This window comes from Brienomyrus brachyistius, chromosome 1 (genome assembly GCF_023856365.1).
Source record: "Brienomyrus brachyistius isolate T26 chromosome 1, BBRACH_0.4, whole genome shotgun sequence".
Lineage (NCBI taxonomy): Eukaryota > Metazoa > Chordata > Actinopteri > Osteoglossiformes > Mormyridae > Brienomyrus > Brienomyrus brachyistius.
The window spans coordinates 39168644-39183940 of record NC_064533.1 but is presented as its reverse complement, the minus strand read 5'-3'; the positions used below and the strand labels follow the sequence as shown (position 1 = coordinate 39183940).

The 15297-nt window shown below is 42.8% G+C and overlaps 1 protein-coding gene across 4 annotated transcripts; it reads right to left on the bottom strand.

Annotated features, from left to right (window-relative positions):
* Nucleotides 1-206: 206 nt before the first annotated feature.
* Nucleotides 207-14281, bottom strand: LOC125747947 (ETS-related transcription factor Elf-1-like). 4 transcript variants are annotated; one of them, XM_049023660.1, is made up of 13 exons: nt 11129-14281; nt 10941-11000; nt 10315-10412; nt 10030-10219; nt 9542-9890; nt 8135-8300; nt 7117-7212; nt 6630-6755; nt 6069-6146; nt 3985-4177; nt 2411-2917; nt 1764-2260; nt 207-1097 (listed from the first exon to the last, which is right to left on the bottom strand). In XM_049023660.1, the coding sequence occupies exons 5-12, from the start codon at nt 9611-9613 to the stop codon at nt 1771-1773; spliced, it is 1728 nt and encodes a 575-aa protein (XP_048879617.1). In that variant the 5' UTR covers nt 9614-9890; nt 10030-10219; nt 10315-10412; nt 10941-11000; nt 11129-14281; the 3' UTR covers nt 207-1097; nt 1764-1770. The 4 variants fall into 4 exon arrangements, with proteins under 4 accessions (XP_048879617.1, XP_048879598.1, XP_048879608.1 ...); XM_049023641.1 differs by having other exon boundaries at nt 14096-14281; XM_049023651.1 differs by lacking the exon at nt 10315-10412.
* Between the last annotated feature and the right edge of the window lie 1016 nt (nt 14282-15297).

Genomic DNA, 15297 nt, shown 5'->3' with positions numbered 1-15297 from the left:
TACTCTTCATAAATCACATTAAAATACCTATGAATCACCAAGCAGCCTCCAGGCCATCTTCTCTGTGACCAAGCACAGCAGTAGCATCAGTTGTGTTTTAATTCATTGCACAAATGACCATTTTAAAAAATGCCATAACTCACAATGAAAGTTCCTTTGGGACTCCAACCAGTTTTGTAATGTTTTGTGAAATTGAGAGACAGAAAAAGGTTTTTCACATTTATTTTTATTTGCTTGAAAATTAAACTAACATAAAGAGTGGGTTTGTTTTGTACACTTCAGAATGCATTTCACAGCACTAATATTTCCTCAATGACTGCTATAAAAAAATTGTAAAACATTTCATATTTATAAAATACAATATGCAGTAATATATTTCACATTATCTACATTGTTTCAAAATATATGCAGAATACTAAAATCTGATCTTCAATTTTATAATTTTATCAAAAAGTACAGTAGTACAAATTTAAAGAACACAGTGAGAAAATATTTTCTGTTAAAACACTTAGGAAATTCAGCGATATGTAATGCTTGTATCAGTTGTATGCATAAAAGCTGAATTTAATACTTAATGCATATTTTAAAAATCAAAACACATAAAAGATTCGGATTGACATGTGCATTGGTGTAACCAAATTGGGCTCCGTCACAGCCCAAAACACAGTCAGGCTAACTTATGAACTGGTACCATTAAAAGCAGACGGTCTTTCTCCAGACCAAAAACCTGAATGTTCCATCCATTTTCAGCATATAGTCAAGCAAAGAGTAAATTGGACATTACAGGCAACTGCTGTTGTTGGGCTATGGGAGTGCCTGAAGGAAATCCACACAGACACAGGGCCACCAGCACCTTGGGCAGCTAGCTATCTCGTATCATTCTGAAACCACCATGTTCCTGCAAATCCTCTGTAAAATTCACAGTCTCGGTGCACGGTTCTGCTGACCATGCCAGTCTACCACTTGGATTGCTGTTCTGGTCAGGGTTGCAGAGGAATGCGGGTGACAGGTAGGGGGACACCCTGGTGAGGTGCCAATTAATTGCAGTGCCCATAATCTGGGCAATTTACCCAATGGGAGGCATTGCTCAAGGAAACCTGCAGGAACAGGGAAACCAGAAGAGAAGCTATTTTATATTTTTAATGTTGTTAGACACACACACACTTTACATACTACATATGTGCATTCTTCATTGAGACTTTTTCTCTAATTGTTCCATAAAACTATTACCACTCATGCGTAGATTAACAATCATTAAAAAGAAAAAAACTATTACAATGTAGTTTCACTATATTTTTGAGAAACAGACAGAGGCACAGTGACAGGAAAGGCAGGGCAGGCAATGGCCTTGGGCCCCGAGCTGGGAGGTCCTTGGGGGCAGCCGATTACATAGTACATTGCAACCACAAATCTGCTTTATTTATGCATTTTGTGAAAGTGAAAAGTGAAAATGCAGGTCTTGTGTTTACTAAATCTCTTTGTTGATATTAATTTACACTTCATGGAAAAATAAAGATAATAAATTTTACCATGCCGGGGGAGGGAAGTTGGAGCGCTCCATTGAGTTTTGACGGGGCTTACAATATCTTGTCTAGATTTAAGCCAAACTTTGAAATTTGATAAACTTTACTAACTTGTCTTACATTTAAAGATTAGGGGCCTTAAGGGTACATGACGACCTCCCAGGTATATATACAGCAATACATTAACTTTAGCATTTTCAGGTATAACACTTCAGATAAGTGCTCCAGAAAATATCTGACCTGTTCATCATGCTGGGTCCTGTTTGCTGCCCTCCAAACCAACCCAGGCATCACTGAGGACGACTACCCCAGGGGCCTCGGACTTCATTCCCATCTGCCTTTCTAACTCCGTGTCCTCCATCTCCAGCTTTTCAGTTGGTTTGTCTTCTAGGGCAGAGATGACCGAGGTTATGGCGGTACCCGAGGTTTGGGAGGGCAGGTGCTGGCCACCGATGAGCGCAGTCAGAGAAACCCCTTCTGCCAGCGATAGGGATGTGGACAGCACACTCTTTTCCTGACTTTCTGAGTGGTCGTCTGAGGTTATGTTCTCCATTATGACTGCAACTGGCTGCATGGAGGGATACGTCTGTAGAAAAAAGCTAGGAGATGTGGCCAAGGCCCCAGACTCATCCTGATTGGCCAGGACTATTCTTGGAACGGTTTGCAGCGTCAGTGTCTGGATTGGCTGGTTTTCTGTCGACAAAACCACCGGTAATTGTGCTTGACTGGCTAAGAAGCTGAGGAGAAAAAAAGAAATTTAAGCCTGTCGTTTTAGCCCAAAATATAAATGCAAAATTCATCCCGACATAATCTACACGAAAACATATTGCATAAAAATAGCTCTAAAAATGTAACAAAGCAGAGCTCTCCATTCCAGACAGACGTACTTCACAGGTTGCATCGTCTCCCCCTGGTGGGCGTCACCATCGCCATCTCTCTCTTGGGCGTACTGCAAGTTCTCCAGCAGCTGCACAGTCCTAAACACAGAGCCGTTTTGTCCTGGCTGCACTGACTGGATGTTCTGCAGCGTCCTCATCATCTCGGCAGACACGATAGGCAGGTGGTGCTGCTGGATCAGCCCCAGGGCTCGGCCTGCCTGTCCATCTCCTGCCTGCTGGAGGTTCCGCACCTGCTCACATGCGTTATTGGCCGCACACTTTAGCTTCGCTCTGGGTCCCGTGATTCTGGTTCTCTGTTTGTCACTCTTACTGGAAGATTTAGGAGCTGGTGGCGTCTGGATGGGGCTCTCAGGAAATGTTTCCACATCCGCCACCCGGCTGCTATCAGACTGCTCCTCATCATCAATCCATATCAGATTCTTCGGCATCTCTGTAAACTGGTAGACCAGCCTCTGGCCCTCCACCTTGGCCAAGATGCCACGCTGATAGTAATATCTGCCACAAAAGAATAAATGTAAAAAATCACTATTCTAGTCTCATTGTGTGTTTACGTGTACAATTCCACAGCATGCTGAACTCTTTTTCAACCGAGACTTTAGTTAGTAGGTAACTTCCAAGCTCCAGGGGTTTATTACACAGGACACTTATGTGTTTAATGAACAGAAGGGAAATAATAAGACAGAATGACAAGTAAGAAGTAATTACAATGTGAGCTATATCAGGCTAAATGTCATACAGTGGCATACTGCTCTAAGGGATGCAGAATGGGAACACTCAAGGAACGCAAAAGAATATTAAGCTAATCTCCAATATGAACATTTACAGATGATGCTTTTAAAAGGCAGAATCAAGAAAGAATGTAGCAGATAAAAGAACCAAAATATATCTGATGTACAGTATAAATAATGTACTCTGTACTTCAAAGGTCAACAGGGCATAGCAAGAGCTGCCAAAGGGTCTCCAGGAGAGAGGGGTAACATTTGTAAGCTAAAGACACAACACTCATATCATTTATAACATGGTTTTAAACTACCACTCTTCTAGCAATGGCAAGAGGCAATTGGCCCATAACTCCAGGTGCATGGATGTTTCCTGTAAGTATCACACTGCCCCAAAAGAATTACATTGTAATACTGACTACCCACCCCCCCCCCCCCCAAATAATACATTCGTTTATTGCAGTACTTGCTATTCAATACACTTCTTGTAACGCAATAGCCAGTGGCTGCTTTTTAACAGTGATAGGGTTATCTTCTCATCTGCGCTTGTTCTTATTCTTCTTTTAAAGAAGAATTTGGTATTCCAGTTTTTTTCCCCCAAAAACAGGGGGCAGGGGGGCTCGGCTAATATTCGGACCAATCATATCACCACTGAGGCCTTAAGTAACCCCAAATGCTCCAAAGGTGTGGGGAACTGGGTAACCCTGCTATCTGACCCCAAGGTTTGATCACTAGTGTGTCTTATCATTTTGGGCAGAAGTACCTATTAAATGCGAAATGTACTGTGCTGCACCTTGAATGCACACTACAGGCAGTTATCATCACTCTATTGGAGGGACTTACCTTAAAGCTCTGCCCATACTTTCATAATTCATGTCAGGTTTATTTTTGTGTCTCCCCCAAAGACGTGACACCGCCTTGGAGTCCACAAGCTTGAAGATGCCTTTCTCCCTGTGAGTCCATTTAATGTACCGTGGACATGTGGACCGGTCCTGCAGAAGGGCCATCAGAAACTCCCAGAGATAGAGTGTATTTCCTGCAGGTCACACAGGATGTCGCTTGGTGAGCCAAAAACAGAGTGATAATTACCAGGGGCCGGTTGCACAAGAGTTAAGGTCTCCTTAAAATAAAGTCTGTTACACAAAACACCCTTAATTCTCATCCTTAAGGTTTCCTTAAAATTTTCTCTTAAGTACTTAAGCTTTTCTCCTTATCTTGGTCTTATACTTAAGGAATCCCTTAATGGTTGTACTGTACAAGACCGTAGCAACCAAACTAAGGGAAAAAAAATAAGGTACCTCTAACCGTACCTTAACGGCAACTTGGCCGAGTTTATGATAATAAACAACGAAAATGAATACATCCCAAAAAGAGTGTTCTGCGACCGAGAGAACCCCTTTAGATACGCTTAATGATGAGCAATTCATTTTGCTTTATAAATTTGACCAGCAGTCAATTTATGATTTGTCCGACCGTCTGCAGTTGGATCACCCCACAATTCGAAGCTGTGCTCTCCCAGCTGCATTGCAGTTAATGTTTACTCTGCGGGTTTATGCTACAGGCTCCTTCCAGGCTGTAAAAAGTGATGTTTTTCATGTCCACAAGTCAATGGTGTGCCGTGTCATTCATGTCCGCTACCATCGCTGCCTCATTTGAAAGAGGTTTTGGAGGTGGACCTCCACCTTGAAAATGACATTTTGTACAGAATAAATTCTGTTTTTTAATAATTCTGAATTATTTCTTTTCTAGCACATTAGGTTGCAGTCTAAACGTTAAGCCTGTTTCACGTTCAGCTGAGCTCGCTAACTAACCATGGCCTATAACGTTATACACCGTTACAGTCTACTTTATATCTATACCTTAACTTACTTTAATGTGTAATAACCTATTGAAAGAAAATGAGCAACAAGAGATCTATTTCACTGTCAACAACATAAACTAACGTTAACAGTTCCCTCAAGTCCTTTAGTTATTTAACCTATCTGAAGTTGTAAGTTAACGTCAACTGAAGAGTTATCTTACGAGTTTTGTCGCATTCTCTCTTATAATTAGTGATCTCTTTTTTGGCCAGAACCGATAAGTTGTATTATTTGGACCTCTTGGATGGACCTTTTCACCAGACTTCTGTTTGATGTTATTTGCAGATCAAATTTACTTTTTAGTATGTTCTTTCTTTTATTGTATTCCTCCAAAAGTATATTTTTTCCTCCTCTGACCAATTTGGCTCTAGTCTTCTTTCCTCCTATTTCTTTTACTTTGTGAGTAACTTTGTGAGGCGATAACGGGTATCACAAGCAGGTGCAAATGCAAGCATACGAACTGTCTCCATGGAAACGGGACAATTCTACTGCTGTAAAACGTCTTTCAGTGTTGTAAATCCCTTTATGCTTTTCCTTAACTAAGGAAACCATTTAAGGGGTTCTGTGCAGCACCCTTAAATAAATCCCTCAGCTAAGGAGAAATTAAACCTTAAATGTCTTACTTAAGGGGACAACTTAAGGTGTCTTGTGCAACCGGCTCCAGGTTTTCAAATTCCTCATAGGACATTTTCATACATTAGTATCATCTTTTTCAATGGATGTGATTTCTAATTTTAAACAAATCGATTAACAGAAAAAATACATCATGAGGTTTGGATGTTTCCCGGTATATTCTCTTGTAAAATCTACCACCGCAAATTCACGATCATCTCACTCCAGTTCTGCTTTTTGTCCACCAGATGAGCAAAGCCAAATCAGACACAAAGTGGCTGCTCTCTATTACTCTCATTCTACTCAGTCCATTGATATTTTTTTCCATTCCTTTTCAAAATTTTCCTCCCCTCATTTTCCCGAATTCCATTCCACTGGTTGGGGGACAGAATGTGGCCTAAACAGTTTAACGCTGGAAACTGAACACTGACATATCGCAGAACACTCATACTGCACCTCTGCCATCTTTGTTTCGCTTCTTTATCTGGAGATCTGGTGTTGGTGACTCGGGTCGGGGCTGTCGGGGTCGCCTCCCTATAGGGGAGGGGACTAAGAATGAAGGCAGGAATAAAGGATACACTAACATGCACCAAATGATTTCATACTGAAGCGAGGGCAGCATGTGGCTCAGTGGGTTAGGATGTCATGCCTGTGATCAGAAGGTTGTTGGTTCAAATCCCAGGGACAGCAGAATGATTTCACCTTTGGGCTCTTGAGCACGACCCTTAACTAGTAATTTCTCCAGGGTTTATCTGACCCTGCTTTCTCAACAATACAAAATTTGCATTTCTTTGGGTAAAAGTATCTGCTGAATGAACTGAGAAGAGCAGCCATCTTACACAGTGATCATTCAGTGCGGGGCTGCAGTGTAAAATATTTAATTCCATTTTAATATTATAATTAACTACAGATAATATACAAACATTCACAATTCATGTGTCTGATTTAACTTGACATTTTGTTTGTAATCGCATCTTTTACTACATCTTCATTCTTGCAGTGAGATGTCTGACGTACCTTTTTTCTTCCCGGGCTGCTGGGTGGTCGCTCTGGCCACAGCGCCTTGCCGAACCTTGCCACCCGCACTGCGGGACGACTTCAGAGTGGCCATGACCCCACTGCTGCACTGTGCAAATGGGTGACCTGCAGACGGTCAGATGGATGAGACAGGTTAGCAAGAAGCCAGGAGCCTGAGAGCTAGCTTGACAAGTGTCGGGGCAAGAGGATTCTGTTCAAGACTGGAAGCCCAGTTACATTTGCTTTTATTTAGCAGATACTAAATGTATCAAGCTACATTAACACCACCAATAAAATGTTAATTTTCAATTCAGGACTGTGCAGTTCACATTTATATAGGCACTTCCTTCCAACCTTCTGTCCAACATATCGCATCTATTTAGCATCAACTAAAACTGACAGCAGGTGGGCAAAGCGATACAAAAGAAAAGGATCTCCATCGGATGGGTGGACACCAGCTAGGTCAGGTTCATAGCATACACCTCACCCATGTGCTCCTCATCGAAAAGTCCTCTGGAGGAGTCCATTCTCAGCAGGGCCCCTGCTCCTTCTATAGGTTCCATGGCCTCATCACTATTTTCCACTGAAATCAGGGAAGAACTATTAGGCCATTCTGCTTCCATATGAATAAGGCAAAACATTTTTTAGCTATAACACTGCATTACAACACTGCTGGGTAGGTGGCATTAAGGTAGATGGACTGTTTCAGAGTGAGAGATGCTATTGAAGGCAGCAGATGTTCAAACAGCATCAATAACAAGATGGAAAACTCAGGCACCCAAATCGAGATCACGGGAAACTTAGAGGCAGAAGCAGTCTGGGCTCTTGCCTCAGATGAGGGAGCTTTTAGTAGCTGCAATTAGCACTAAACGACAGCAGCCCAGGCTGCCTTGGCATTAGTGTTCCAGCGTGTGAAAAAAAATCAGTAATAAGGATCAGTTTATGAGCCTGTGGGTTTGGGCCAAACAACTAAAAGGTGATTAAAACACAAAGACATCAGTGCTCACACAAGGGTTTACAACCATAAATATAAATAGTACAGATCTAACAGTTGTGTGCTAAGAAGTGCTAATCTCCTTAATATGCAACCAAATGACCTCTCAGAAGAATAATTAAAGACAAAACATCCATGATCACACAAAGATACTAGAATTTTTGTGTAACTCCTTCAAGCCTGAAAGCTAGAATGTTTTGTAAAAACAAAGGATTAAAAGCTATCCATCCTGCTTAACCAATAAAGGGTTGGGCAGGGTGGAACCCGTACCAAGTGTCGCAGAGCACAAGACAAGGGTACACCTTTAAGAAGGCCAGTCTATCACCAAGAACACATGCGCGCACGCGCACACACACACACACACACACACACACACACACACACACACACACACGGGCAGTTTGCTGCTGCCAATTCACTAGTGTGTGTCGGTGTGTAAATCGGTTGTATATTTATTCCTTCTGCACACAAGGAGTCAGGGATTTGTGCCATATTATAGTTTATGAATCACCTGTGAAAGTCACACCCCCTCCATGAACCCCAGGGTCCTCTGCCCCCACAGCTGGATCGAGGCCTCCTGATGCCGGCTGTTCGCAGGTTAAGTCCGAGTAGCTAAGCAGATGGGAGCTGGGGACCTCCTCGACGATAACAGCCGGGAACACCGAGGGGTCACTCAGCTGCACAGAACACAAGACAGACACTGAGGATCACATGGAGAGCCAGGTCAATGCGGCATAATGTAGCCTCCGAGTTACTGATGTGGGCCTGAACCATGAAAGAGGAACTTCACCTAGACTTCTTCATCGAAATATCCAGTTGTTCATTTTGAACACACAGCCAAAGTGATATATTCAGAGCTAAAAACAGCAAATCGGCAACGTGCCAGCGTGGGGGGCTGTGTGGCTCTGACACACAGGCTTTCCATTGGCTAAGGGGAGAAGAGATAAGGGGCGTGTCTAGTACCTTGTTACTGAGAGAGAGCCTGAGGATTTCGCTTAGCATCATGATGGGCCGGGCAGAAGCCAGCAGCGTCAAATACCAATACCAACACCGACACCGATACCAAAACCGACACCAACGGAAGGGCTGCACATGAACACGTTCACTTCTATCTCAAAAAGCCCTCCGACACACTTCCTTCCTCACGACTTGTGGAGGCTGTGAAACCCTACACCTCTATATGCAGAGATCACCATAAGGCCTGTACTGACTGCCTGCCTGCCTGGAGGGCAGTGGGGGGGGGGGGGAGACAAAAACCACAACGGCTGCGGTCGCTGCATATGCCATGTGCCTGTGCGCATGTCGGCTTCCGATGGCGCTGGGGTTGCAGTCAGACACGAGCTCAGTGGCCATCTCAGCAATTCGGCGGCCATGACATAGCCCGTACCCTGGGCTTCTGCCGCCACGCTTCCGTGTCACTTCCGCACCCCCGTACCACCCACCCCCCCATCACTCGAGGCAACCCCGGACAGATCAGAACCTCTGGGCCGTTGTGAATTTTTTTATTCGGTGTATTCTGGGTCAGGAACCCCTGGGCTTCTACCTGACACACCCCTGGCGAATGCTAAACGCTAAAACTGCTCATGGCCAAGATGAAATGCGTGGGGAATACCACAGGAAAGAACAAGCGAATTGCACGGCAGTTAGTCACCAACTCCCCTTCATGACACAAACAAGTAGATGTGAGAAAGGCCTCGCTCTCTGCATACAGTATTTAGGTTCAGAACTTCAGATTACATAACAATATATACCTACACACACTGTATATAGAATATACACAGTAGATCTATATACTAATGTATTCTGCATACATCAGTAACAAAAGCAGCAATGATTTGGATTCACGTTGGACATTGAGGCAGTAAGGCATGTTGCTGATAAACGCAGACGTACACAGATGCAAAACACAGCGTCTTACCTGCTGCACACTGTCTATACAACCACTGGCAAACTCAAAGGCAAGTTCGCTGTTCCCAACGGCCGCCGTCATGTTTCTGGGGGCTCCGGAGTGTTACAGTTTCATCCCAAAGAACTTGATTTGTGCCAGATATGACTGGAGGGCCCGGATGTGTACAGCAGCCTTTCAGAAACGTGCTCGAGGTCCCAAATTCTTCAGAACAATCCAGAGAGCAGATGCACCTTATCTTTGAGAGCCACCACGCATATTCCAAAGAAGCTGAAGGCACTCGTCACCAGACGGATGTAAATTTTTGTGTCCCGGTTTGGGTCAAAATGTTTAATTACAAGCAGAGCAGCTACACCTTAACCTGGAGCGGGAAAAAAAAAAACCTTGATCATTCTTTTCGCAAAAATGACTCTAAATCAACAAAAAAACATCATCATCAAACCAGTCTTTGCCGTTTAGCAGTTATACTTGGCGGAGAAGCACCAGTGGGCAAAAATTACCTGAGGCCTCCAAAGTTGACTGCTGGACTGCTGGTCTCGCTTCCCCTTTATAGGTGCTGCGGTTCGCTCACGGGGTAGAAAGAAGAGGACCAGCCCTCCGCCTCGTCTCTCACAGCTCCCCCAAACACAGGGCGACCCTCCTGTTTCCTCTTTTGCACACTCGCTTATCTCGAACTTGAGGCCGAGCGCGCTGCAGGAAGGAAGCGGGCGTACCACGTCATGGCAAACAAGAACATGCAAACAAGCAGCTGCAGTGAGCAGGGTACCGGCGCGGGGCCTGCCTACCTCTGGTGTCAACATACGGCCACAGCACAGCACGGATCACAAGCACGACGCCTCTTTCAGTAAGCAGATACACAGGCAGACGGGCTCCCAGAATCATACTAAGAAATGTTCAGACAGCTTGAGCCAAATAATTGAATTTCTTTTGTTTAAAACAAACTCTTAAAACTTAAAAAGTTTTTTTTTTTTTTAAAAAAAAAAAGATTCTTACATTTAAATCCAAAGCTTCTGCAGTCCATAACATTTTAGCAAATGGAAACACATTTGACGTACACAGTCACTGCTGATTTTTATATTTTTTTCATTTCACAAACACAGCAAACACATTCGTTAAATACTAATCCTTAGTCTCCTAGGGTTTCTGCCCATATAAAAAGGCATCATTTATGATTTATAACTCAGTTCATGAAACACCTAAGCTGTCATAATGGACTTGCTTTCAGTACCAAGCATGATAAATTATCTACAAACCTTCACAACTGCATTACCCCCCCCCCCCCCCCAGCAAAAGCAGTTGAGGTAAAAGAAATAAAAATTTGACTCCATAAAAGATTTGTTTTAAGCCAAATGAAAAAGCAGATCTCAATTGCTTTGCGTGGATAAAGGGCTAGAGGTGTAGATAATCCTACCTGCTTGCCGTCGGTGAAAGCTTTCAACTCGTCTTTGCTAAAGCTCCCTCACACCAGGCCCTGCAAATGGCAGCCAGAAAACTGTCGTTAGTAGCAGCAAAAAAAAAAACAAAAAAAAAACAAAAAAAAAAAAAAGCCCTTTATTTACATTGTCCTCCCTCATGCCCGCCCCACCCCCATTACCTCACCATTCCTACCGCGGTGTCTGATTACATCACGCAAGCACGGCAGCCATGGCTCGCCCACCGGAGCAGCATACCTGAGCCAAAGCTCCTCCGGGGTCACCTGAGAACTGGGGGGCGGGGTTGACATGTAATGGGCGGGGCCAGGACCGTGTTTGTCAGGGAGCGAAACACCCAGCCAAGTGCGTTGTTTGTGTCATCATGTCACACCGGGCGTGTATCCACAGAAACGAAGCTGCTTCACACAACACGTGAGGGCTCAACACCAGGGCTGCACTGGCCATCTAGCATCCTGAGCATTTTCTCAGTCAACCAATGGCTTTGTAGGCTAGCAAAATATATTGTGCCCCCCTTTCCCGGGCGGCAAAATTAATTGTCATGGGACACCCTCCCCCAACAAAAACCATCATGAGGGGTCCTCACCCTTGGTAATATTTACCGGGGGGAACCCTAATGACCAGGCTCGGATTTTAAAAGCAATCTAGCCCAACACTCACCTCACAAACCCTGTCACCTGTGTACAAACAACTTTCACTAAATGATTTCCTGCAGTGACACCACTTTACGGAAATTTCGGAATCCTGAAATTAAGCCAAATCACAGGGAAACTTTGAGACACCCATCACAATAACTGGACACAGTCATCAAATATCTGGATCCTTCACTATTCATTAACAATTGCATTTCACGTAACCTATTAAAAATGTGTTGTCACATGAAGTTATTCATACAGTCAATTATCACACGGTTTCAAGGTTCTCCAATGGTTATTAGAAATCTTCCTGGTAACAGGATAACACTAGAAATTCATTAAAGTCAACTGCAATAATTAGGGCCCAACACAGCACTAACCATCCTCATGTAATTGACTATAACACTCAAAAATTACATTGTGCATCATGTGACCTGATCTGCATAATTCCCAGCTTGCAGCTGACTTTGTAATTATTTTTGTTCAATGTGAATTTGACATGAATAAAGAGTGTTTGTTAGGGGGTGGGGCAGACACGTTCAGCTTCCCCCCAGGGTCCAAAATCACAAATATTGCCCATGACACCTCGTTCCTGAATACAAACCCCTCATCCATGGTTTACATTATGCCTGATAGATTATCCAATGCATAATTTAACTGTAATTAGGCTTGACGATAGGAAGCAAAAAGTACTGACCTGGGTGTCCCATCACCCAAAAGCAGTCTAATTATCACTGTGCCTTACTATTCTGAGAAAAATGACTCCTAATTACATCTCAGTTATGGTATTCACGTCCTATGTGTTTGGAATCAAGATAACACATAACTCTATCATGCTTTACAAATGAAATATTGAGCAATGAATGCCACAGTTATGGATCAAGGCCTCGATTCTCTGACAAGCAACCTTAAGTATTTAAGCAGATATCCGGCCCTCCATTCTACACGTGTTCTTTTATCTGAAGCATCACATGGCTGGCCAGCCATGCACATACTGCCCCCAAGGAACAGTTACTGCATGTGCTGCTGTGGGCTGTATGAATCACATCGGTTCGATATGCAAATATGCTCTGAGGCTTAATTAGCTTAGCATACTGCATGTAAATCTGTAGTACAAAGACTGCACACAGCATGCTGTAGATCATGATAGAGAACTAAGCAACAATGCTAGCAATTAGCTAGAGAGAAAACCATGCAGTATAGCATTTTATTTATGGTAATGTACATTATATTTCCACTTGGAAGTGGCACTTACTGTACCTAGGCGTTACTTACATAAACCACCCAGCAATACAAAAACAAAAAATAAAAAAGACATGTGACAAACCACTAATTACAAAAGGAATTCACTAATTTGGAAGTTTATTTAAACCAAGTTAGTAAAACAGTTCAGTATTACGCCAAGGAAAAAAAAATAAAAAATCAACTGACACACCCCAAACCACACGCACTGCCACTGCCAGGTATCCTGCCTGTGACACCTTTCCTTTTCACTGCTAACAGGATTTGGGCCACTGACTGAAAGATATCTAGCTCAGGTGCTGAGTGCTAATGGTAAGCACAAAGAAGAAAGTCAGACCAACTAGACCAGTGGTCTCCAATTCCAGTCCTGGAGAGCTACTATCCAGGTAGTATTTACCAGAGAGCAGGTGAGGCTCATCAGAAGCCAGGTATGATAGAAAACCTACTGGATATTAGCTCTCCAAGACTGGAATTGGAGACCCCTGAACTAAACTAATCTGAGCCCTGATCTATGAGCCAGAAAGAGCCAAAACAGTAAAGTGCTGGTGTGGGTGATTAGCCATTGAACTCATGTCGAAGTGGGTGCATCCATATTAATGACTAAGCAAGTCTTCTGGACTGGAGGTGTCGACAGCAAACATGATGTTTCATTTTGCTTGTGTTTTGGCCACATATCCATTCACATTAGAGATACCGTAGATAAGTTTTCAATGCCCTATGGGATCTTAATGGTAACAGTGGAATTCCTGGGGATTTTACATGTGAAGACCACAGTCCTTGACTGAGCTACATTTCTATCCCCTGTGTTAAAGTCGCTAGCAGGTCCGTTTAGTTATCTGAGAAAGGCCTTACGATTATTATATCTTGCACGCTCTTTGGCACACTTAAAAGTGCACAGATCAAACACGTGATGCCGAGTCTAAATCAGGGCAGAACATTTCTTTTTTAAAAAAATAAAGTCAGATCTGTATTTTATTGGCTTGTTTATTTGTTTTGCTTCAGTTACTATGTCCTTGCACTTCCACTCAGATGTCGGTCAGCGCTTACCCTCGCAATTACTAGCTTACTCGTTTAGTCTTTTTCCACGGCTATCTACTGCCTGCACTCCTTTAAGTTGATTAATATATTTTGAACAGAATATTCGTCGAAATCCTGCCACCTTGAAGCACACACGATCGACTCCACATTTCAATTACGATCCACTGCTTACTTTCACTTTCATTTCAGCATAGTCTAAACCAACGTGAAAACAAATTTACCTTTAACTCGTCTTTCACCGATGATTTTCAAAATTCAGTCAAAAGTGAAACATTAGCAGAATAGCATTTGCTGCACCTTAAACTTTCTGATATCTGGCGCATTTCAGCAGGTTTTGGCCACGTCTTTCTGGGAAAGCCAGACTTCTGTTCTGCAAAACCCCTACGCCTCTCAGTCAGGTGAGGCCCAGCCCCTTCAGGAAAGGTAAATGCAGGAATGCCACCTGATCGACCTCTGCAGACCACTATTTTTTAAATTAAACGTTAATTATTTCTGCAACTCACCAATATATACTCTCGCAAAGAGTAGAGTACATATATATATATATATATATATATATATATATATATATATATATATATATATATATATATATATATATATATATATATATATACACACACAGTAAAATAAAACATCCCAACCAAAATGTAAGAAGCAGGTATTCGAATAGAACCACGTGATGCATGGATAGAATAAGGGCTTTGGGTACGAGAGCGCGCGTGGGTTAAAGGAGACGAAGCTGCTTGAGGACGGAAATAAAGACATTTTATCAGGGTTGTCAACTTCGGTCAACTGGCTGGCCCGAGATTTTCAATTTCAGTCTGCCTGCGCAATTACATATTTGTAAAGAGTCTGTAGGGTTTGCAAGTACCCCGACGCTTTTGATATAACTAGTTTTAGGTTTATCACGGAATAAAACAGATTTGCTGTAAGAATTCTTGTGTGAACTTCATATGAGTTGGCAACTGTGATTTTATTTTCTACACAAGAGAAAAATACAAAACTGACGTCAGGTCTTGGAAACGGCGAGTACCTGGTAATCAGGGTATGGACGACTTCAGAGTAAAACAAAACTCAATCAGTTGTATTCATGCACAAGTGAAGCGAATAATTTTTAGCTAAATTTGTTCAGCTCTACTTTCGCCCTTGCTGTTCTTATCATGTTCTTAAAGCGTTGTCTTTGGCTCCACCTAATGGTACAAGGTATTCGAACACAACATTGTCCACAATGATTGTCATACAAAACTACATGGCGCGTTAGCCTGCGTTATCGGTATAGTTATTAAATTGTTTTTTATTTTTAGGGCCATGCGTAGGATTAGGCTTGGAGCTAGAATTACACTTAGTGACATGGTCCCTTTTAGGGTTAGTATTATTCTTCCATCCATTGTCCAAACCACTTATCCTACTGCGTCACGGG